Source organism: Musa acuminata, chromosome BXJ2-7, assembly GCF_036884655.1.
Source record: "Musa acuminata AAA Group cultivar baxijiao chromosome BXJ2-7, Cavendish_Baxijiao_AAA, whole genome shotgun sequence".
Classification (NCBI taxonomy): domain Eukaryota; kingdom Viridiplantae; phylum Streptophyta; class Magnoliopsida; order Zingiberales; family Musaceae; genus Musa; species Musa acuminata.
The window spans coordinates 16,519,705-16,544,750 of record NC_088344.1 but is presented as its reverse complement, the minus strand read 5'-3'; the positions used below and the strand labels follow the sequence as shown (position 1 = coordinate 16,544,750).

At 35.6% G+C, this 25,046-nt stretch overlaps 2 protein-coding genes across 4 annotated transcripts; both read right to left on the bottom strand.

Moving 5' to 3' along the window:
- Window positions 1-2,525: 2,525 nt before the first annotated feature.
- On the bottom strand, window positions 2,526-15,922 carry LOC135617318 (probable LRR receptor-like serine/threonine-protein kinase At1g56140). 3 transcript variants are annotated; one of them, XM_065117398.1, is made up of 24 exons: window positions 15,681-15,922; window positions 14,117-14,312; window positions 13,515-13,586; window positions 13,151-13,222; window positions 13,007-13,078; window positions 11,749-11,820; window positions 11,577-11,648; window positions 11,426-11,491; window positions 10,072-10,143; window positions 9,757-9,828; window positions 9,595-9,666; window positions 9,379-9,450; window positions 9,174-9,239; window positions 8,814-8,879; window positions 8,269-8,313; window positions 8,123-8,187; window positions 7,666-8,045; window positions 6,399-6,600; window positions 6,146-6,241; window positions 5,930-6,048; window positions 4,470-4,680; window positions 4,092-4,323; window positions 3,787-3,937; window positions 2,526-3,235 (listed from the first exon to the last, which is right to left on the bottom strand). In XM_065117398.1, the coding sequence occupies exons 1-24, from the start codon at window positions 15,799-15,801 to the stop codon at window positions 2,843-2,845; spliced, it is 3,057 nt and encodes a 1,018-aa protein (XP_064973470.1). In that variant the 5' UTR covers window positions 15,802-15,922; the 3' UTR covers window positions 2,526-2,842. The 3 variants fall into 3 exon arrangements, with proteins under 3 accessions (XP_064973470.1, XP_064973469.1, XP_064973468.1); XM_065117397.1 differs by having other exon boundaries at window positions 6,146-6,316; window positions 7,666-8,030; window positions 15,681-15,921; XM_065117396.1 differs by having other exon boundaries at window positions 6,146-6,316; window positions 15,681-15,920.
- A 2,780-nt stretch (window positions 15,923-18,702) lies between these two features.
- LOC103992002 (actin-depolymerizing factor 11) lies at window positions 18,703-23,462 on the bottom strand. The gene is made up of 3 exons (XM_065117399.1): window positions 23,278-23,462; window positions 20,502-20,767; window positions 18,703-19,071 (listed from the first exon to the last, which is right to left on the bottom strand). Exons 1-3 carry the CDS (start codon window positions 23,296-23,298, stop codon window positions 18,921-18,923), a joined length of 438 nt encoding a protein of 145 aa, XP_064973471.1. The 5' UTR covers window positions 23,299-23,462; the 3' UTR covers window positions 18,703-18,920.
- Between the last annotated feature and the right edge of the window lie 1,584 nt (window positions 23,463-25,046).

Sequence of the window (25,046 nt, the reverse complement as noted above, 5' to 3'; positions counted from 1 at the left end):
TCTGGAACCTCCAAACCTATAAGTCTGGCATCAAAGAGCGGAGTACTCATACATTACATCCTTGGTATCTCAAGTCTAAGGACTAGATACACAACTGAGACCATAGAATCATTATCTTACAATGAGATATCATTAACCATTCAACATTTAATGAGCATATTAATCAATAAACTCATTCTCCAATGAGCACCTGCACTGTATCCCTTGTGTCCCCGTATGAGCAGTTATAAAACCAGTCGCTTCCATCATATGAATGGGTATACAACGCACTAGTATGCCCGGTTATCTCGATGTCTCTCTCAAGCAACTTATGACCAGGATTATTTAGGGTATGTGTTTAAAGGTGAATCTATCTCATTATCGTGATTTTATCATGATTCGATTCTTATTGCACAGATCCATGGACATCACAATATATACAACATACAACATAAAGTGAGAAAATATCAATAAATAATAATAAGCAAAATGATTACGCAGCATATCACATGTGTCATCACTCATGTAATTGGTTTGCAGGGCACCTCTAACTAGCAAAATCCACTACGGTAGAGGCACAAGGCAAATGCACCCGAGATGTGTGAATCCGAAAAACTTGACTCATGCCAAGATGAGTCCGCTATGGTGGAAGCGCAAGGCAAAATGCGCTCATGATGCGTAAGTCAGCAAAACCTTGCCCGCATGAAGAAAAATCTGCAATGATGATGGCGCAAAGCCAAATATGCCCGAGACACATGAGTTAGAAAAATCCGATTGACACTAAGATAAATCCGCTATGGTGGAGGCACAAGGTCAAATGTGCTCGAGATGCATGAGTCTAGAAAACCTAACCCATGTGAAGAGATCCACTACAGTAGAGGTGCAAGGCCAAATGTACCCAAGATGTATTAGCTACAAAAACCCAACTCGTGCCAAGAGAACGCGACTCGTAAGATGAGATTTTGAACGTCCCTAAGTCGGACAAACTAAATAATGACCTTCGAACCCCTCTCACAAGAGACCTAAAGCATGCCTTCGGGGGGGGGGGGGGGGGGGGCAAATGATAGGGAATCTATTATCAGCTGACACGTTGTTGCCATGTGAGATCCAAGTCACCCTTTACTCATTTGCCTACATAGATGAAGATTCAAAGTAGGGAAACACAAGCTTCTTTCTCAAAAAAGGAAAGTAATTACGTCAAAAAGGACAACCATATGCTTTCTTCTTATCCATTATGATGAGGAAGATAATAATAAACTTTCTTCTCATCCTCTAGGATATAAAAAGACTTCTTAAATCTAATACAAGAGATTTTTTTTGAACTACCCAAATCCACATTTGTAGATCTCATATTAGTAACTTGAGTATCAAAGGGATCAGGTTGGAAAACCTCTTCCAATTTTAGTCTTCATACAGGTGGCACCTTAGGAGCACGATGTTCCACCTCAAGAGCACATCATTCCACCTTAGGAGCACAATACTTCTACCTCAAGAGCACAATATTTTTACCTCAGAAATACCTCAAACATTCTTCTATATACAAGTCTGGGTCACATTGGGCTAACCAAAACGATAATAATACTTTCCTCTAACAACCAGCATCTTGAAATCTTTACATTTGGGACTTTTGGTGGTGTTTTTTTCTTAATAATCTTAAAAGATTTAGGATTTTCAATTTTTTAAAATCCTGATAATCAACGGAGCAGCCTTTTGAAATCTTTACTTTTAGACGATTTTTATTTTTTTCCTAATAATCAACCATCTAGTAGAATAATTCAATTTTTCCTTTTTCTGTTCATGCATTGGTTTGGATGGATCAGTCCATGCTTCACTGATATGAATCAAGGGAGCAGCCTCTTGAAATCTTTGCATTTTAAGCGATTCAAGAGTCCTCGCATATTTCCATTTCCATTTGAATTAATATTCATCTAATCACAATCTTATAACGCATTACCACCGGGTGGTAGTTAATTCGTTGCTGCAGATCTGTTTTTTAGTTGGGCTATTAAAACTTAAGTAAAAGACTAAGCTCAGAGTGTTCTTAAGTTGTTTTGATTCAGAAATGAAGTAGACTTAAATAATGATCGGCTTAAACAATAAAACATGTAGCCAGAACATGACAATTTTGTTTCACACACTTCAGCTTCTAAATGTATATTAATTATCTCCCTTGTCGAGAGTAAGGAATTTTGGGCCAAAGATAGTAAGCATTATTCCTTGTTCAATTTATCAATGCATTCCATATCAATGATGTTAGGTATCCTACAAAATGTTTGCTCCTTGCATATCAGTTATACAGCTGAAAATTAGAGGAAAAAAAGGGTGCCTAGACTTAAGAGTTTCCATCCAAATTTAGGTTCAGCTAATTCTAATCTTTGACAACCAAAAGTTTAACATTATGGTAGGAGTCAGGTCTTTTCATAATTTTCCAATTTCTCTTTTCTTCTTGCTAGAAGTATGATAAATATTTACATTTGTTTCCATAACATCAGTATATGCTTACATAATCTTTTGACAGTCAACAACAATTTTCCACAAGTTCCATCTTGATAAGATAATTCTGTATTATACAAACAACCAGAAACACATTTTATTTATTCTTGCAAACTAGAAGAGTGCTAAGTTTCAAATTTAGAACATTTTCAATTTCACTGATCATCTGTAGGACCAAATATTCACACCTTCAAAATTCCCTTAATCACAAAACCATTTTTCATACCAGAGATATTTCAGCATGGTGTTGAATCAATTCAAAATGGCAAACTCTTGTTGCTTGCATAATAACTCGTGCTTTAACTGTTGAAAAGGTCTAAATTGCCCATAGCAATTAGGCAGCAAAGTGAAAAGTGATGTGAAGCAATGGCTACCTTCCATCACCAATAACTTCTAGCATCGGTAGTGTGGGTGAAGCTGAGCTTCCTATGTTATGCACCATGCTTGTGCTTGATACTGTGCTGAACCTCTCATTCTCAGATCCTGAGATGATGGGTTCAGAAGGTCCACAACTGGCGAAGTTGCTGCTCAAGTCGTTGTATTGCCAATCCGTCAGGTAACCAGGTCTTGACTTCACTTCACTTACCTCAATATCCCCCGTTAACATGGCCACAATTCTCGACATCGATGGGCGTAACATTGGTGAGGCTTGAGTGCACAACAAAGCTACATTGATAACGCGGATTGCTTGTGCTTCATCAAATGTTAATAATTTTGGGTCCACCAATTCCAGTTCACACTGTTTCTCGCGTAGATTCCAGGCCTACAGAAAATGAACACCAAAACGAATCAGAATATGTAACATTATAGTGCCAATTGATAATGGGAATGTTTTACCTTTTTATTTGACAAAGAAAGATGGATTCAATGATTGTCCTAATCTTTCCATTGAACAGTGGATCCACATCCACTTTGTCAAGTTCCAGTACATTCAACAAAAAATGTGGTCATAGAGTGATATATTTTTTCAGACATAATTGATGGGATTGTGATGGGAATACAATATAATTACATCAAAGGGAATGAATTGAAATAGAGAGATTATTCAATCACACAAATGATAGGCATTTGACTAGGTGTTTGACAAAGTGAGTGTGAGAGGCAATTTCTCATGGTCTTGTAAATTATTTCATGGATGCATACAGAGTTAATCGACATATCATCAACTTACCATTATCTGATATATTCATCAGCGTATCATGGTATTTACATTGTGAAAGAGCCAAGCAAGAAATTGCCTTCAAATGGATGTTATTAAACCCTACAAAACTGACATGTTTTCTAAGCCAATATCTGATAAACTGGAGAACCTACCCATTCAAGAAGATAAACTTTCTCATTTTTAAGGGTCTGATCTGCATTGGACCTTCCAGAAAGAACCTCCAGAGCTACAACTCCAAATGCAAAAACATCAGCTTTTTCTGTGAGATGCCCTCTCATGGCATATTCCGGTGCAAGATATCCTCTGGGAAAGTACAGTAAAATTATTGTTATATCCCAATAAAGTACACAAACCAACAAACCCTATTGGTGCAATTGAAGAAAGCAACAAACTGATATCATGGGTAAAGCCTGATAGAATAAAGAATGCAAGGAAAAATGGTGTTGGCCCTTCTTACATTGTACCAGCAACTCTAGTGCTGATGTGTGTTTTATTATCATCATAAAGCTTCGCCAGCCCGAAATCTGATATTTTAGGGTTTAAATTGGCATCAAGGAGAATGTTGCTAGCTTTGACATCTCTGTGTACGATTCGCACTCTTGATTCCTCATGAAGATACGCTAGAGCTCTTGCAATCCCCAAACATATCTCAAAGCGAATGGGCCAATCAAGGTGCAAATTGTTCTTGCCTGCAATGAATTATACATAGTCATATGCACAATTAAGTTTAAAGATGCTGTTCATAAAATTTGCAAAACATGTAGGATACATAATTAAAAAAATGAAAGCTCCTATTGATGTTTTCTTTCTTTTTTGAGATGGTATTAAATGATACCAAAGATTGCCTGATCGAGGCTCTTGTTTTCCAGGTACTCGTAGACCACAAGTCGCTTCCCTCCCTCAACACAACAACCATATAGTTTCACCAGATTTTTATGCTGAACAGCAGATATAATTGCAATTTCTGTCATGAACTGACGCTTTCCCTGATTGGATGCTACTGAAAGTTGCTTCACGGCCACAGTCCTTCCATCAAAAAGTTTACCCTATGTATAAAAATAACAAAACACAAAATTGATGTTAATATTAATATACACCTTACATAACAAAGTAAAATATGCCCACTGGAAACCTAGAAAAAGCTTCATTGCATTATTGCATCCTTTGCAAGTTAATGTGACAAATAAGATCAGCGGATTTTGATTAGTTCTCAGTGTGGCACTGTGGCTAGCTTCAGCATCCATATGCTTTGTTTGAGTTTGACATGTGTTCCAGGTGAGGATGGGTGGTAAGCATTGGTCATTCTGGGATACTTGGTAGGTTGGTTTGCAATGTCAGTATGTTTCTCTCTGGATATTTATTATTTTCTAGGTCAGTATTCAGTTGGTTTTGTTTGCAAACTTATAACCAGTTTCTTAATGGTTTCTTCTTGTTTTAAGTTTACATGATGGAATAGGTGAATTGCCTATTTTTCTTTTTCCAAAAAATGAAAGACAATAAGTGAAACAAGATGCATCAATTCTTCCAGCAAAGGCAAAACAAACTGATGGCAAGCAAGTTGTAAAATTAAGAAAAGAACAGAAAATTCTTATTAGCTTAGTCCAACGAAGAATTGTATTTAAAAAATAAATAGATTTAATTAATTAAAATAGAAGAGGATGAGGCCTGATACATCGGTACAGTTGCTCATTTATGATTTGGGTCACTAAGGTTCAAGATATGGAAATAATTTCTCTATTTGTAGGGTAAGAGTACGTAAAAGATTCTTTCCAGATTCCGCATTGGCAGGAGAGCGAGTTTTTTAAACCATTTTTATGTACAACACTTTATTTTATTTGAATAAAATGTTGCTTTCTTTGCACAAAAAGGTAAAAAATGCATGAGGAGCATGCGTCAATATTCTATATTCAATGAACTGTCTATGCCACATGGATTAATAGATTGGGGATTGAATTTACTATCATTACAAAGAACCCACTAGAAGATAATTAAAGAACAAATAAAAGACACATCTATTGAGGAAAATATTTTTATCCGGATAATCCATAGAACACCAATAATTAATGGCTACAAAACAAACATTTCAAACTGATGGATTTTGATCCTAACAAACCAGATAATGAAAGATGAACAGCAGATTATTTAACATAAAGTCTGTCTTTAAGGTGGCTAATATGCAAATTGGCACCAGGTAAAACATATTTAAGTAGTCTGCAAGCATTGTAGACAAACTTATTTGGTAAGTCACATGATAATTCTGTTTACATACATCTAGGAACTTGCACAGATTCTCACCTTATATACAGGACCAAATCCTCCCTCTCCTAGCTTATTGGCAGAGTTAAAGTCTTCAGTGGCAGTTTTCAGTTCAGAGTACATGAAAGTGTCTGGCCTAGCACTCATTTCTATCAATTCTGCATTAAATGATTTGAACATGTAAAAAAGAACAGAAACACTTGTTAACTTCTGATGGACTGTAGATTTTTAAAGATGTTTAGTGGAAAGGTGTACCATCATCATCCTCCTTGTTGAGTCTTTTCTTGTGCCAATATATCAAAATCCCAAATATTAAGAGTAGACCTAAAGCTACAACACCAGCTGTTGTGCCTGCAATAATACTTGTCTTCTTCTTACTTGTTGACGTAGTAGATGGTGGCTTATTACTAACAGTTGGAGTGAAATCTGAAGAATAGAAAAGAAAATAAGATGCTGGTACAATAACATGCTAAACAAAAAGCAAGATATTCACTTAGTGTTGCTTTACCATAAGGATCTACACTAATGGCTGAAATGGATCCTCCATAATAACCTTGAGTAGGCACACAGCAAGTACCCTTTCCAGCCCAAAAGAAATGAATTTCAAGGAAGTTCTCTGTTACTGGAGCTACATACTCCTTGATGACAGCTGTAAGGGATTTCTCTCCGGCTTCCTTTCTTATATCAAAATCCTTCTCTCTAAGATTTCCCTGAAAAAAAATAGATAAGCTTGGCAAATTTCAACGAAGTAAAAATAATTCAGAAAGAATCAGAGGTGAAGATACCAAATATTGATTTGTACCATTGCTCAGCTTAAACACTTCTAGATTTATTCTTATTTTAGAATAGATATTTATAAATATTAAAATATTGGTGTTTACTGTTGATAGTAAAGCTATTTCTGTTGCAAATATCTAACTTATTATTCAAAGTAATAATTTTGCTCTTTCCAACAATGTTTCAGCTTGACTAAAAATTCTCTTGTACAATCAGTCAAGCTTCAAAGAAAAGAAACAAGAGATAAAAGTTACGGTCATTTTTCCACAAGAGTTTACCACAATGGTTCATTAATTCAGAAAGAATCAGAGGTGAAGATACCATATATTGATTTGTACCATTTCTCAGCTTAAACACTTCTAGATTTATTCTTATTTTAGAATAGACCATTGATAGTCAAGCTATTTCTATTACAAATATCTAACTTATTATTCAAAGTAATAATTTTGCTCTTTCCAACAATGTTTCAGCTAGACTAAAAATTCTCTTGTACTATCAATCACGCTTCAAAGAAAAGAACCAAGAGATAAAAAGTTATGGTCATTTTTCCACAATAGTTCGTTAAAGATATAAGTTAAAAAAATCGAAAGAGATATATTCATGATTCTCTTTTAGAAAATGATTGTTATTCCTATGAATTTTCGAAGTCAATGATTCATTTTACATTTTTACCATGTTAACTAAAAGCATATATCATTTTTTACGTTTCTTATATATATTAAAGCCTACTTGTCAGAACTCGAGTTTGATGGGCTAACTATCTTATCAACTTCATTTGACCCAGATCACTAGCAATACTTAGGTTGAAGTTTAAAATAATATACTCATCAGACCCTTATAAGTCAATCTTAATCTTGCTCACTTTCGATGTGGAACTAATTTGGGTGTTACACTACTTGTATGATTTTTCTCTTCTACAATACTCTTAGCAAACACTCCAAAACACATCCCACTTTTTTTTTCTGATAAAACCAAAACACACATCTTCATTTGCTTACCTGAATATAAATATCAAAAATTCTTCTTCCATTACTTTTCCAAGTAGGTGGATCAAGTATCTGCGTCTCAGCAAAATGCAACTTAACAGTATAATTTCCATTCTGAAGCCCGAGCCCATAGTATCTCAGTGATGAGGGAGATATCCTTGCAGTCTGATATAACTCTGATTCTAGAGTATTTGTGAATTGGGATGAACTGTATAGAATATAGTCAGCATTTGAGGCATCTGAAAAGCTTCCAACAGTACTAACTGCCCACTTGTTTGTCTCAGTCACATAATAAGAAGCAGTAGTTAGAATCTGGTTGTCAATTTCATACAAAGTTCCATCGGAAGCTGTTATAGTTTTATTACCACCACACTTTACTGCAAATGAAGAATCTGCAAGCATCAAAAACTAAATCATTCATATATTAACATTGGAAAGACAATGATAAATAACCGAAATTACGACATACAAATTGGTGCCCCACGATTGCACGGTATATCTCGTTGGAGACAATTCAATCCTGAAGGCAAAACACTGTACATAACACTTTAGTTATGTCACTCCAGATGAAAAAAATATTAAAGATGTAAAATCATTGTTATAGATCAGAAGCACCTGCTGTTAGAACTTCCAATTACAAAGTTGTTGGCCACCAAGTTCCTGTAATAATTACAGCAATGAGTGTCACAATTGGTAGTTCTTATGGTCTACCAAATATGAATCACTGGAGAATGGAAGGCAAGGGGGCCTAAGTATTACATAGTGTATAAACAATACAAGGGAACAAAACTTTAGTTGTAATGCCAAAAAAATTACATGTGTCATCACAAAGTTATGAATCAGCTTGGTATGTCTTGTTTAATCACCATAGGCCATCTCTTGTTCATGGAGCAAAATAAGGTTCCTGTTTTCTTTAAATGAAGTAAAATTGACTTAATGGGGAAGTCGACCAATTTTTATGCAAGATGGTTCCAAAATGCAACCATACGTTTTTGAAGGAATTCATTAGATATAGTAATAAGTTATACTACAGTGTTCCCGTATCTTCTAAATATCTGCTTTAATGATGTAGTTAAAGAGTGATGAGAAACATTTGAACTACCAAGTATTTGACATGGCTAATATAGTACAATGAAGAATCTCTCTTTAAATAAACATACAGTTTCAGATTTTGTTGGCTAGCCCAAGAAGGAAAACTTCCTGCCAGTTGATTATAAGATAGATCTCTGCAGGAAAGACATAAACCAGAATCAAACACTCAAATATTGTATAAACAAGAAGCAGGTCCATCAGAGCAGTATTAGAGAATAGCTATTAAAAAAAAATGACAATAATTATCACTTGCTGAGAAGATTTTACTAATGTCTGTTGACCAAAACACAGGCAACAGTGTAAGTGTTAAAACCCTGAATGAGATAGACAGATAAAGTTCTCCTAATTCCAAATAAAAAGCAGTTAACAAAAAATTGAAAGACTACACCACAAATTAGCTTCCAAGAAACTGAATCTGAAGAACATACATGTTAAGAAGTGTCACGCTCTTGTTAGCGGGCAAGCTACCAGATAGATTATTATTTCCAAGGAATCTGCAATAGGAGGAAAATAAAATTCAAAATAAGTATGATAGTAACCAAATTTAACTAACATCCTATTAGGATGCTTACAAAATGAATTCACACCACAAACTTATCTTACAAATAACTCTTTTATAGGGATTTTTCTTACAAGTGACTAAGCAAGTTCAAATTGAAGAGAGACTGAGGAAGTTGTCCCGTAAGATTGTTGAAGCTCAAATCCCTGTGAGACAATAGCATCTCTCACTAAATTAGAATACCAATTTCTTACAGACTAAAGGGTAGTAAAAATCAAAATAGTGGTGCCAGAAAATTGTCATTCATGACAAGCAACATCATCAATAACATTCATCTGAATCAGGCTTACAGTTTCTGCAAACTGGTGTATTGTGAAAAGTTTGAGGGAATAATATCTGATATCTTGCAATTCCTTAAGATCCTGTAAGGAATAGATGATACATGACTTATTTAACTGTTACTGCAGGATAAGAGGCATGAGACAAAATAGATTGTTGAGTCTTTTTCTCACAAGGTGCTTAATGATGTCAGATTACTAATAAAAGCTAACGATGAGCTCCCCTTTTGTATGTCACTTATCCTTCTGCATGACAAAAAAAAAAGCAAAAAGAGACTTAAATGAATTGAACTGTAATGATTAAAGGCATTCATTATGCATATAATGATATTAAGAAATGGTATATGGTGATGCGTTGGTAAGTATAAATCAAAACAAAGACTACAGTAATGTATTACAAAGACAGTAGACCAGCAGATACACCGTGAGACAATTAAATAGTGTGTAACACACATACAATTAAGATAACTAGGAACAGATGAGCCTTACAAGTCTACCATATTGGTCATCCTGGAAAGACCTGATGGGATTGGCCCCTCGAAAGAGTTTCCTTGCATTCTCCTGGCGAAGCAATCTAAAAATTAGTATAACTAAAAGAAGATCAATATTCTTATATGGGCATGTTTAAAAGCAAAAGTTGATACAACTTCATGAGGCTGGAGCTTGGAACAATGAAAAAGTATGAATAGAAAAAGAATACCTCTGCAGAAAACTTTTCATTGATTTCAAGTCATTTCAACAATCTTGACTCAACAAAATAAGTTCAATTGTGCATGACAAGCTAGTAGCAGTAATAATTATTTTGACCACAGGACTGACAATGTGAGATTGAGTTTTTAAGGAAGCAACCTTGCACAAATATTCCCACCTATAGATTCTTTTGTCATGCACAACTATTGAGCCTTTTGGTGACATCCGTACATCTGCACCATGGTGGTCATTGGGCAAGTTGATAGTCATGATAAGACATAAAACTACTAGCATTCAGCAATCAGATAGCTGAGCAACTGCTTCAGGAGGCAATTAAGATAATTTTCAAATAGATAACAGAAGCTAGAGGCACCTACAAAGTGCTGATTGCACAAACTATTAAACTGAGAATTAAAGTGAACAGAACTGCCTTATCCGTAAGACGATACCTTGTTTTTAAATACTTTAAAGAAGCACATGACATGCCATCAACTGCATTTAACCATAGAGTTCTATAACCATAGTGGCATAATACTAAGATACAAATTCTAGTTCAGAATGTATTGTGTGATGTCCATTACTAAAAGCAGATTAAGGATATTGTTGTTAGTGTTTCTAACAAAGACTATTGTTTTAATGTGAGTCATACCACACTCTATTAAAAATATCCTTCCAAAAAATTACACAAAAGAAATCTATGAGCATCAAAACCATAAGGATGGCCTAGATCTCTTTGTATTTGCTGCTGCACTTAATTTTCTAATAGTATTTATAATTTAAAAAAAATTGTGTAAGAATTGGCTACTGGAAACTAAAATCATATGGATGGCAATAAAGAGATTCAAAAAACTCCAGTTGCTCATGAACATATGAAATTGTGGATAATATAACCTTGTAAATTAACAAAATAAAGCATGTGCTTATGTTTCATAAAGGCTACGTTACAAAATAAAGAAACTCTTGGCCCAGATTTGATGGAAAGTTGACCAGAAATCTGCTAGGTATCCTTTTGCTTTAACACATAAACAAATTTAACTGCTGCTCGAACATTTTGCTGTGATAGATACACAGATTGCAGGAAAATATGATACATAACTAAAATAAAATTCTAGATATCAGATATTACATAAAAGTTATTCCTCTCAATACTTACAATGAGGTTATATTAGTCCTGCTGAAGTCTGGTATTTTGCCAGTGAAATTATTGTTAATTAGCCACCTGATACAGAAAAAAAAAGTGGTGAGCAACATCTATGTCTGCGCAATTGATATGCAAAAATAAATAAATGAAAAAGATGACTTACAAGGTCTTCAAATTTTTTAGTCCTGATATAGTTGATGGGAACTCACCACTTGCCCCACAGCTACTCACATACCTACCAAATAATTATTGTATGTAAGCACAAAATACCAACTAAAAAACTTCTAGTGTTTAGAAGCACTAAAACACAAATAAGGCTGTCAAAGTTATCTAACAATTGCTGCAATTTAGTCAGGTTGCCAAGCTCAAGAGGGAGCGGGCCACTGAAGTTATTTGTAGCAATACTCCTGCAAAATAAAACCAATCGAATTATTCATGTTTCTTTCACATCATCTGAAGAAAATTATGCCATGGGATTGCAATACATGTCAATAAGGGAGGAATTGAAGTACATGTGAATCAACAAAATGTAAGTGTTCATTATACATAAAACAAAGATCGCTCACAAACTTTTTTCCCCTTGTTCTTTCCTTTTCCAAAGACAGCTTAATAACAACAAAAAATCCACTTCAAGAAATCAAGTTCATCGTTAAGAAGCAAGAATTTTCTACCTCAAATTAAATGTAAGACTGATAAGCCAAAGAATTTTGCATATTATGTAATACTTTTGATTTTGATTGAATCGACGACCTTCAAAGGGAGGGCGCCAATTTGAAGGAGGTCGGGATGTAATGTACCTTCACAGCAGCCTTTTGACTCGAAAGGATGCACGAAATGCATACCCATCGCTTTGGCATCTTTTGGTTGATGCCATTAGGAAACTATGGACACAGCAATGCACCAAATTGGTCGACTACCCCGGCCGACCAACCATTGGCCATGCGAAAAAGCAGAGCCTGTAAAGATCTTATCAGGCGATCATTCGCCTCCACCTCTCTCTCCCTCCTCGGGGGTTGTCTTCCGGCGGATGCGTGGCCGTGAGTAAGGAGAACACATGACGGCACGCGACAGCCAGACTGTCTGTAGATGGCCGTCGTTGGCGCCGTGACGAAGCAAATGCCTGAGGGGCCGGGGGAAGTGAAAGGAAAGGAGTCGGTTCATCAAGAAAGATCCGAATCCGATATGACGCCCGATTCGTTTTGTTAGATCATTTTACATATATAGCCTTAAAAAGTTCAGAAATAACATAATTACCACTTCATATCATATTTATATATCATCCCAAAACCTTTTAGCAACATAATTATTTTTAAAAATTATTGATATATATATATATATATATATATATATATTCTCTAAATTTACAATTAGAAGGACAAATACAAAAATATTAGATATATGTGTTTCAATTTGGTGGCATTGAGTCAAATCCAAATCCACATTGGCTTGAGGCTGATCTGTATCTTCCACAACCTTGATCGGATAGCTATCAAGAAAATTCATGATACTTTTATAATTACTTCTTGCAGTTCATGAAATCATGTGGAGGATTTTTGGCTGAGAAATGGGGCATCAAAAAGAATGATTTCTTACAGGGAGAGAAGGTTGGTGAGCTTGCCGAGTTCCTTTGGTATGCCTCCTGATAGTGCATTAGTACCCACTGACCTGCAAAGTTGCATCCAATCAAGAACAAACTTGTTGACATCATAGGTTAGGTTAGAATGTAAGTGGACTTACAAGTATTGTAGGCCGGTCAAGTTCCCAATGAATGCAGGAAAGGGACCCGTCAAATAGTTTTGAGCCAAATGCCTGTTGATGTAAAGCTTGCTTGACATAGTAACTTCAATTGCTCACAATGATGTTGATAGGAAATTAAGTCACTAATATATTGTAAAATGATGTAAGTATTGTGCATATTAGGGACCATAGGATCGATAATTAGTGCTCTTACTTATTTGGTTGTCTATATGTTCGTTATCTGCATTTGGAGGTGCTTTTTGATATGGTGAGTTCTTATCTCATGCTTGTCTTGCATGCATGCTTTAGAAGTAGTAGGAAATAGATGTAGGTAGAGATGAGACGGAGATGGAAGAGGGCATACAAGTTGGTGAGGTACGTCAAATTTTGCAGCTCGGCCGGGATTCTGCCCACCACATCGAGGGCGTACACTTTCCTGCATATATATGAGCAAGCCAAAACTTCATACCAAGATATACATATATACATGTATATATACATATATACATATATATATACATATATACATATATATATACATATATACATATATATATATATATAGAGAGAGAGAGAGAGAGAGAAAGAGAGAGAAAGTCTGTGTGTTTGAATAGACATGAACTCCAAGAAAAGCAAGAAAAAGATGATGATGAAGGAGAAGAACCCAACTGCATAGCATGAGAGTGAGTGTGTGCATTTGAGAGAGAGTCTGTGCCCTAAATGATTATGAACTCCAAGAAAGCAAGAAAATGATGATGAGGAGAACTCAACTGCATAGTTTGAGAGTGCGTATTTAGAGAAAGTGAGAGAGAGAGAGAGAGAGAGAGAGAGAGAGTCTGTGTGTTCTAAATTATTTATGAACTCCAAGAAAAGTAAGAAAAAGATGATGATGTAGGAGAAGAACCCAACTGCATAGTATGAGAGTGAGTGTGTATTTAGAGAGAGAGAGAGAGAGAGAGAGCGCACAACTGAGTGATGTGGCAGGTTGTGGCGTTGTCGTAGGAGCAATCGCATTTGACGGCAGGATTGAAGGCGGTGCTATCGAAACTGGTGGAGTCGATGGCGGCGCCGCTGCAGGGCTCGCCGCTGATGTTCCACGCCGGCGACGACGTCGCCGAAGCCGTCCTCCCCCACCGCCCCAGGATCACGTTCAGTGCCGCCACTGCAACGCCGGAAACAGCACATGGTGTTCACGTCAACAACGAACTCCTCGATCAAATGCTACCATGTTATCACCATCATCATATCACACGCTACCAGCCTAATGCATGCATGTATGAATGAGTTCGTGTGGTTTGACCGTGAGAAACCGGCAAGTCAGCATCTTTGAATGATTTAGTCTTTGACTTGACAAAATTGAATGTCCTATAAGATTAGTCGTATCCCTTACAAAATTCAATAACACACATATATCATCGTCGTTAATCTCTATACCATCGATCGTCGCCAAGTATAGCAATAGTGAAAATTCGAGTAGCATTAATATCCTTAAAAAAAATATTATATATTCTCTTTTAAATTAGTAATTCAAATAATTGATAAGGTATAATTTAGATATTAAAATAAAAGTCTCTTTTTATTTTTACCAAAAGATATTTCTATTTGATTTTTAATGTGAAAAAAATTAAAATTTCCCATCAATTGAGAAAAAAGGATCTCGAAAATTGTTTAAGATGGACATGTTGTTCGAAATTAAAAAGTAAGGCAAACATAGAACGGATGTATTGGGAAAATGACATAAATAAGAAAATAAAAGATTGAAATAATCCATAGCTGATTTGATGAGTAAAAATGATGAACAATAGATTCACGGATTGCCACAAACAACTTAGGAAAATTGTGGCCTAAGATGCAATCCGGTGTGAATTCAAAACCTATATCATCTAATGATGTTCTAAAAGTCCTATATCATCTAAACTTGTATGAATTCAAAACCTCTTTGATAACTATGAAAAGTCAAGTAATAAGAAATATTTCTACAATAATTAAATAAAAATGAGTCTCAAGTAGCAGAAAATCTTCTTCTTTTTTTTTTTTTGGGTACCTACATCCAAACAGTGTAACCAGGATATATGATATGAGGACCTCAAATCACCATCATATCTATATGAGCTCTTTCTAACTATTTTATAGGTTGTGTTGGTGTTTTTTCTTATGGTTTTAAGTGGATTTTATGGACTTTGATGGCTTCAGTGAACTGTTTGAGTGCTTTTTTATCAAATAAATAAAAGAACTTGCAAAAACTCGGGAGAAGAAACAAATATGGAAAGAAACAAATTTGAGTACTATATCGAAGAAAGAAGAACAAAGCATGGAAACAATCATGAGACAAAAAAAGGTTATACTGAATTGTGTGTGTTTGTCGAAGAAAGATATGAATACTACGAGGAGAGGAGGAGGAGAAGAAGAACAAAAACCATGGAAACTTGCAGAAGATAAAAGATAAGGTTTGAGTGCCTTATCAAAGAAAAAGAGGAGAAGATATGGAGCAAGCAGAAGAAAAAAAGATTATAGTGAGACAACGGCATGCCTTCAGATAGAGGAGTAGTAGCTTGAGCTCCGGATCTTCCGAAAGCGAGGAACAGGCATGGTAGGAAGCAGATCACAAGAGCTACCGAATCAAACTTGGATGGATTCTTTGGCTGCAACATCTCTGATATGGCGCAAGGGTTTCAAGATTTCTGAAGCTCCAGAGTGGTCTGTAACAATGGCGGTGGCTTTCCCCACAATTTAAAGGTGTGGAGGTGGGATCGCATGGGACATGTTTGACAGGAAAAACTAAAACGTGGCTGTTCTTTGTAGACTTTTCGCATGCTCTGTTCACAATTGGCTACTCCACCTAGTGTGGAGATTGTTTATGCTCCTAAACTTCATGCGCGCACTTCTTCCTCTCATAAAAATCCTTTTACTGCAAATTAAGTGTTTGCTGAGAAAATTTTACCAGTCAGAATCATTCAAATCAAGTCTGATGCTTAATCTCCAAGGTTGATCCTTTTTCATTTTCAATCCAACTCCATCCATGGGCCTCTTTTTTTTATACTATTTATTTTACTTCTCCATATTGTCCACTTTGAATAATTTTGTCATTGCAGGTAACACATCAAATCAAATAAACATGGACATTTCCTACCAGGACTATATGATGTGAAAATAAAAGTGACAAGCTTAGAAAAATTTCTCTGTGGGAGAAGCTTGCTTGACTTTTCTCTCAAGACCTACTTCAAGAGGGTTGTATTGTTTTATAGACATTTGTGTCTGCCAGTCCTGGTGAATTCAACCAATGACTTCCAGACCTCATCACTGAAACACAAAAAATAATAATAATAAATTAAATGGTGATTCATTTGTTCTTGGACTGTGGAATTTGGCGTAGATCTATGCTTCAACAGCTATCTCTGATGCATGCAATGACAGCAACTGGACTCAAAGAAACAAATTAACGTTAGTGTCTATGTATTTTCTAAGTACCTACTACTTTTATCTTATACAAGAGTCGAGATTATGAAGTGACATATATGATTCACAGTATTAAAACATTTATAAATTAACCTAGAAACACATACACACACACAAAAAGATAATCCAATTCACAATAATCAATATTCACAGCCTTATCTCTACAAATAGGAAGATATTGAGAATTACAAGGGTCTATCAAAAACCAGGTAGAAGGTCTGATGATGTAGGTGGCAGATACCTGCCCATCTTTAATTCTAAACATACTTTGACATTCGGAGATCTAAAGCATCACCAAGCATGCTTTAACAGCAATGGAGCTTGCACCATCATTCATGGAAGCTGCATCAATTCCTTGGAGAGCAATCTGCTTGACTACCCAGCAACATGCTTGGAATTGTTAATTGCTTGTGGATGTGCTAAAATATTATCCGAGATTTGCATGAAAGAAGCAATCTTTTGCCTGTTGAAGATGCAGTTCATCTTCCTGTATTGCTCAGACCAAATGCGTAGCACTTTCCTAAATAAATACTTTTGGATGATTTTTAGCAGAGTATGAAGTGGAAATCTGGTGGGCATGAGTTCTCAAAGGTGATGGTGAGTAACAGTGATGAAACCTTTTTTTTTTTTCAAGATGCCATGATGAAGAACACCAATTGCAGATAAAAAATTGTATACATAAATTGGAAATTTGCACATTCATTTATCTAATAATATATCAATTAATATAATTTCTAAATATTTTGCCTCCATTATCGATTTGAAGCCAATCTGAGTGAATCCTCAAACTTTGACTTTCTTTTATTGTGGCAAAAGTATTTATTTGTTTAAGTAATATGCAACATTTAATTATTTGGCACTCCATTAGGCTAAAAGAATTTTATTTTGGATTAGCATGCTGAAAGAACATATCTTTTAGTTTCCTTTCGAGGGATTACGGAATTATAATGCTGAAGATGATGAAATAAACTCTGTGCTGCATGAGTGAGGAACACTGTCTACATTCCAAATAACTTGTTGACCAAGTTTCTTAAGAGAAAAATAAAAATAAGAACACTGTCTACATTCATCAAGTGTCTAATCTCCAACATGGTTGAGAAAGGAAAGAACAATTCGGATCTGTGTAATCCGTACGTGTAGTTGAATGGTCAAAGTGTCTGACGATTTGATAGCCTTTATTTTCTCATTTATTGTGAAATGGAGTCAAGTCAATCCATTATATATATATATATATATATATATATATATATATATATATATATATATATATATATATATATATATATATATATATATATATATATATATATATATATATATATATAATGGATTGACTTGACTCCATTTCACAATATGTGAGAAAACAAAGGTTATCTGTGTGTGTAATTTTTTGTTGTTCAGTTTAATTCATTTTTTCGAATTTTGACGGATGTTTGTGATTAAAATATGATGTGTGTGGATTTGGAAGTCCGATCAGGATGCTTGATTTGGGTTGAATCTTTGGAGGTCACAAAAATTATAGTGGTGAATATTACAATATGATTATAGCCATTTAACAATTTGGCAAGTGTCGGCTTGAATCTTTTGAGCATTTCCTTCCAGAGCAGTGGACCTTTCATTGATGGCTCTATCCACCAACTGATCTTGAAAGCCAGAAGAAGACTGCAATGATTAAAGATCAAGATGAGCCTTAGGCCAATCAATCACAGATGTGGTGTTTGATCTCGAAGATGTATTTTTTAGGAAAGCAGATACCTTGGTTGCTTCTATTAATATTAAGGTCAATGAGATTGAAACAAAGATCAAGAATTTAAATAAAGGAAGCATGAGGTTTTGGATTAACCCTCAAGATGATCAAAGACCTGGCAGGGAGCTGATGAAGATTTGGTGGGGAGGAATATGATAATGATCTGGCTCTCTTGCACTCTGATTTCCAGTACAATCCTACATAAAGCATCTTTTAGGGTTTTCCTGATCAATGGCACTCTCCATTGTGCATGTAGGAAGAGGTAAGCTTTGTTTTAGAAACTAGAAAACATGCACTTCGTGAGGACCAATTAATCTCACAATCTGAAGTAGTAAATTTGACAAGCCTGTGACACAGAATCAAGAATATAAACAGCAACACCAACCAACAACAGTGATTCAACCATTTAACAACATTTTCGAACAACACTTGATAAATATATTCAAGCAGCATAACCCAATCACGTCGAGCATTAGAGTCTGAAGATCTCCAACCCGATTATCCAGAAGGCATAAATAGCTAATTCATATGTCTGCAGAAGTTTCATGACATAGAAAGTCTCTGGTATTAATGTGCTCGATCTCTGAGAATTTCAAGGTCCAGCTCCGAAGGATCAGTAGCCTGAATCTCATAGTGAACTCCATCCATCTCCCTCCTGAACCGATCTTTAGAAGTTGCATACAACATTTTAGCTCGGATTCGGGACACAGAAGGGGACCTGATGGCAGGAATAACAAGAGAAAAGACAACAATTATACCCTTTAATTGAAGTGCAAGAAGATGTACAGGAATGGAAAATAACAATAGCAAATGTAACACAAGATAGAAGTACTAAAATTTCAGATAAATGAAGCAACTGCTTCAGCAGCAGAAGAAGATATGATAAGGAAGCAACATCATAACATTAAAAGAATCAAGTTAGCATAGTGCAATTTCCTAGGCACAATAATGATACTTCATATGCCTGCAAAGATGCATAAAGCAAGAACAATAATTATACTTCTAACAGTGGTACAGACTCACAATCAGTTGTTCTGGCAACTGGTAATCATGTTAACAAGAAAAGTCCAATTCTGGGAAATGCAAAAATAAATATCACAATAGATTAATGGCAACAATAGCTTCATGGTTATCATTTGAATTTAATCCAAATGATGAAGATATTTCAGTTCAATCCTCTCATTGCATGGGTGATTAATCAATAGGGAATCTCAAGACTAAATATATCTTAGAAAGACATCATTATAACCGAAACTTATATGATGGGATAATTATCTATTGTAAATTAAGTAATCAGCTATATAACTAGTGATTTCTGCTTTTACTATTAAGATCTGTAAAAACAACTATGTGCAGTGATACAAGGTTAGCTTTATTAAAATTTTACCAAATGATGTATCTTAATTAAACTCGAGAGAGATGTTTTCTTGTATCATGGTCTTCGATTACTGGTCAATGAAAGATACTCGAATTATAAAGTGTGTCAACCTAAAGCAACAAAGTCAAAAAGTCCAGAGACAACCATTTGCCACATCCCCACTCTAGGACAGATAAAAGATGCATATATCTCCTTCAAGGACCTCAATCAACTTTTGATTGTACTATACCCAAAGCAAAATAAATTGCAAGGTTTAAGCTAATTTATCAGAGGGCAGTGACAATTATAATAACAATATATACATTTTATACATATTCAATTGAAATTGCTTGGCTTCACAATTTTTAAGTCTACCAAGTCCTCACCTCTTAGTGATATCCTTATATTCCATTGTTGGGTTTTGTAACGTTCACGGTGTCAAGGGTAAAGATTTTTTGTTAGTTAAGCTAATTTCTTCTGACAATAAGTTCATAAATTTTAAATAGAGGTTAAAGAAGTATGAGAGCATGCATTCTGCAGCTGTTAGCAAAAGAATCCTAGTAGTATGAATCTATTTTGCATGATTCGCCTTTCCAATTCATACCGGTGTACTGACCGGCCATCGGTATGGTACATACCAAGCTATGCCAACATACCAACACATGGTACGGTAGGCATACTGATATACTGATATATACCACTTGTATCAGTATATTACCTAACCAAATCTCACTAATATTAACACCAGAATAGCCACTAAGAGGAGAAAATTCTAGCATCAAAAGTCTCACCAGGCAATGAAAAAGATCTTGCTTTTTTGACAATTCTCTTCAGTGACAAAGTCAAAATCATAGACAGCATAACGACAATCATTCTCAGGCAGAGATGCCATGAAATCATCATAGCTTTCAGTTGCATCTCCAGTCTTCTCCACAATAACCTGCTTTCGTTTCTCATCAATTTTGAATATCACATATCGATGGGTCTTCTTCCTTTGAAGCTCTACGAAGGTGTCTCTGCAATCCTCAGCAACACCCATTCCAGAGGATGCATTCGACTGAAAACATTTGAAGATAAAATTCAGACGTCATTAATGATTGTTCTTAGGATTGCGACATTTAAAATTCAATGAATTATTAAAGAAAATATAAATTTTAAAAACACAATTCATTCAGCAATAAAGAAAATAGTGAATCACCCAAACAAGAGATGATGGTCCTTTACATTGACAGGCAAGAAAATCAATATATCTGAATACACTGTTTTTAGAAGAAGCATTACAAGGCCCTGGCTCATGGCAGCCAGATGAGAGAGTGGGTTATCAAGCTGGTCCAGCAGGGTACATGTTTTATAAACATATGAACACAGAAGTGACTTCTTATGACACTAGTAATCCATGAAGCAACCACAACAAACAGTTACAAAACAGATCTATCAAAGCTAAGACCATATCTTGTCTTAGAAGTGTTTTTAATTTTATGAATTTTTTAATGTGCATAATTGCCTGCTGAAGAGCTTAACAGTTTTATGACCATCATGGACCAAAGCCAACACTGCCCATACTGTATTGGTAGTTTTACAAATGCACTTTTGATTTAAAATGTAGATGTAACAGTAATACACATAAAGAAGAAAGACATGAAATAATAACTTTATTTGATTAAAAAAATAAAAAATCTGAGACAAGGCTTAAGAAGAAGCCTATACTCTATAAGTTTCATACACATCTGCAGTCAAGATAAAGTGGAAAACGATTATTAGGGACCTTAGACTAATAAAAAAACCATCTAATTCAACAGCTTCAAAATAATAAAAAATAACTTTAAAATCAGAGTCAGCTAAAAAATAAAGGAAAATGCAAAATGTGTTAAGGTTGACATATATATAGTTGAATTGCCCAATATTTATGGTGCTACAATGAATTACTATGCAGTTGATCGATTTTAAAGCTTTGTCGTGATGATATAGGATAAGCCAGATCAGATCAGTTCCATTTAAGTGATGAATCATCGCTTCAACAAGATGGCATTAATTTAATGCTAAAACAGATGGGTAACCAGAGGTGATAAACCACATTGTTTAGGAGGCAAAAAAGCATAAAGAAACTAATTGTGCATCTGAATAATGTGGTGCAAATAATGCGTATTTTCAAGCTTTAGTTTTAAAATAAAAAAATGCACCTCATAGAAGAAAATTGTACCTAAGGGTGCCAACCTACATAACAAGAAAAGAAGATTCATGAGGCTGAAACATCAAAAGTAAGCTGTAAAACAAGAAAATTCCTCAGTAGAAGGTTGCAAGAGTTTGTTGGTCAAGGAATTGGTTAAATGAACTAAGGCTCTACTGAACTCAGAGAGAAATAAAAGCATTGATAAATGAACTCCTACAGAACGAAAGGATTATCAAATTGAAAAGAAAGATGGTCAATTTAAAGAAAAAGTTAAAAGCCTTGTGGCTCAAGAAATAATTTGATATTGAAGGAGAAAAGCATAGGAAGATAAAGAGAGCATCACTAAAATGGAGGAAGAGGTAATATGAAAGAAAAGGAAGAATATTTATGGTCCTCAAAGAACAAAGGATTGACACAATTTGGATATTTTTGGGCAAGAGTGCATCTTGATTGTTAATCTCTTTCATCTAGAAGATTATCATTCATACAAGTATCATGAAGCATGAATAGCTTTGTTAAGGCATTAGCCTTCAGCTTCGAGCCTAGGTTCTAAAGTCCTCTAGTGCTTGGGCCTCGACTAGAACTTACAACATTCAACGACACAATAAGAGAAGAACCAGTGACCACATCTCCTTCTACATCAAGTGATATGTACAAGATCATAATATCCAAGATTACAAGGTGGAAACTACACAGCTGCTGTACGATATATACATCGCTCCAACGTCAATGCCAGGTAAATATGCTCAGGAAAAATTATGAACAATTAACACAAGCATTCTGAAGTCTTAGTTGTAGGAGAATGAATCCCTGATGATGCAGCTATACCGTCCAGTGATGGTCTTCACACTACTTTTCAACGATTCCAAAGCTTGGAACAGCAAGAAAACGAAAACAACAAAACGCAGGCCACAGACTTGGGCATCAAAATCGATATTTTCACATAAATGACTACACATCTGAATCTCAATTCAGAGTTGATATGAACATAAACCCCTAACGCATATAAAAAAAAGAAATTCCATGAACAACCAAAACGCCTAAAACAGTGTAGACGGAAACATAATTTCGTTGCCTTCAACACACCACAAATAGTAAACCCGATCGACCAACAACTCACTCGATCGACGGAGCAGTCAACTGAAATCTAAATAGAAAGACATCAACATCAAAAAGCGCCACAAACTGAACCGATCAAATCCAAATTCCCTGAAAACCCCAAAATTGAACAAGAAAAATAGAAAATTCCGAAAAAATTCGAAGACTGCACATCGATCGGGCCTCAAAATGAAATTACAAGAGATAAACAAATCCGATCTCCTCAATCTGCCAATAAAATACAAAAGCAAAGAGAAAATCTTGATCGAGAACAGAAAATGAAGAGAAGAAGAACTCACGTAGGATCGGAGAAAGGCCATTTGGACAGACGAGGGATCGGCTCACATGCGACTCCTTTCTCTTCCCTTTGTAGGGATTACAGAAGAGAAACTGAGGAGGTGGACAGAAAAAGAACGGAGAGGAAGCAGACGGTACACCGAAAGGGGGGAGCAAGGAAGATTCGTGTTTTTACCGACAGTGACGGGTGCGAAAGATCGCTTCTTTTTCTTCGTATACAGATCGAGACCCCACCTGATGCAACACCGAAAGCGAACATGTTAAGGTACTGATTATTCTCGACCGTCGGATGGTGGGCCGACGGTAAACCGATGCTGTGGCCCGCGGACTGCTCTTGCAGCTTACGTTTTGGGCACGGCCCCCGGTATGACTCCTTGGGCTCCACTGTGACTGACGATTAATGTTGAGAGTATGGGTGGGGGTCATCGATCATTTGAGGTTCCGTTGTAATAAGATTTATATACCTACAAAACTACATATATTTGTGGTTTAGTAATATCTAGGAATTACTATTGATCCGGTCAAATCTCGGTTGACTGGTTTCTCGGTCGCGCTGGTCGATATAAAAAGAGATAAAAAAATATTTTTATAAAACATATATCTAAAAAATATGAAAGATATAATTATGAAATGTTGTTTTGTTATGCATGAATTTTGATGACTAAAAGATAAAAAAAATTCAAAATTCAAATAGGTTGACTGAGAAAGAAAATAAGAAAAATTCGAATGGGTGCCAATTAGTCTGTCTAGCTGATAAAGATCTTTCTGCATTCATGAACTTGGAAATGCTGTTGTTGCTGAAATGTGGTTTGAGGTCTACATATATCACAAACATAAAGACCAGATTTTAGGGTTTCTATAGCTGTTTGTTCGTAGCAGATTGATGAATGGGCAGAGGTGGGTATTCGCACAACTCTTCAGGGCTGCTGTAGTCGGTGATGTAGTTCTTCGATGTGGGAGTGATCATCATTGTATTTAATTAGATAAGATATATTATTGATATGATTAGATTCTAATTATGATTATTGATCACTAGAAAATAAGTTTATGTTATAATAGAATTACTTAGGGGATGTCCTTTGATGGGAGGAATTCTCCTAGTAATTTATCCTAGACCCTCTGCTCTCGCCTATAAATAAACAGAATATCTAGTGGCTAAATAAGACACATCTCATCTCAATTGAGAGATTAAAGTTTTTCACTCAATCTCCCTAATCCATCAATCTAAGTGGTCCTATGAAAAGATAGGAAGAGAGGAAATGGAATGTCTAGTTCTCTTTGCAGATTGATATCTCAAATCCAACGATGGTGCGCTTGTAGATCAAATAATGTTTATTCTTCTGAACAACAACAAAGGTAGGCATCGTAATATTGTTAGATCTAATTTTATTTGATTTCAATCCTGGCATAAGAGTTTTTTCGTATTACAGATAGCATGATTATATATTTTATGCTAACAATTGGTAAGAGAGCCTATTTTCTTGAGATCAAATATATTAAATATGTTATTTTTGTTTACGATGCATGAATGATCCATATTTTCTAATGATCGCAGAACAGCAATGGTCGTCGACGACCTTGCTACATATAGCTAGCGAATCTGCTAGCGGTAGAGGCTGCACTGGGCAGCATGCGCGTCGCAGCGCAATAGGCGGCACACGCATGTGGGCATCACCGCGCACATGCGACGACCGCATGCGGGCATAGCTCGCGTCCATGCAACGACTGCACGAAGGCATACAACACCGATGGTGATCGTGCGTGGGTAGGT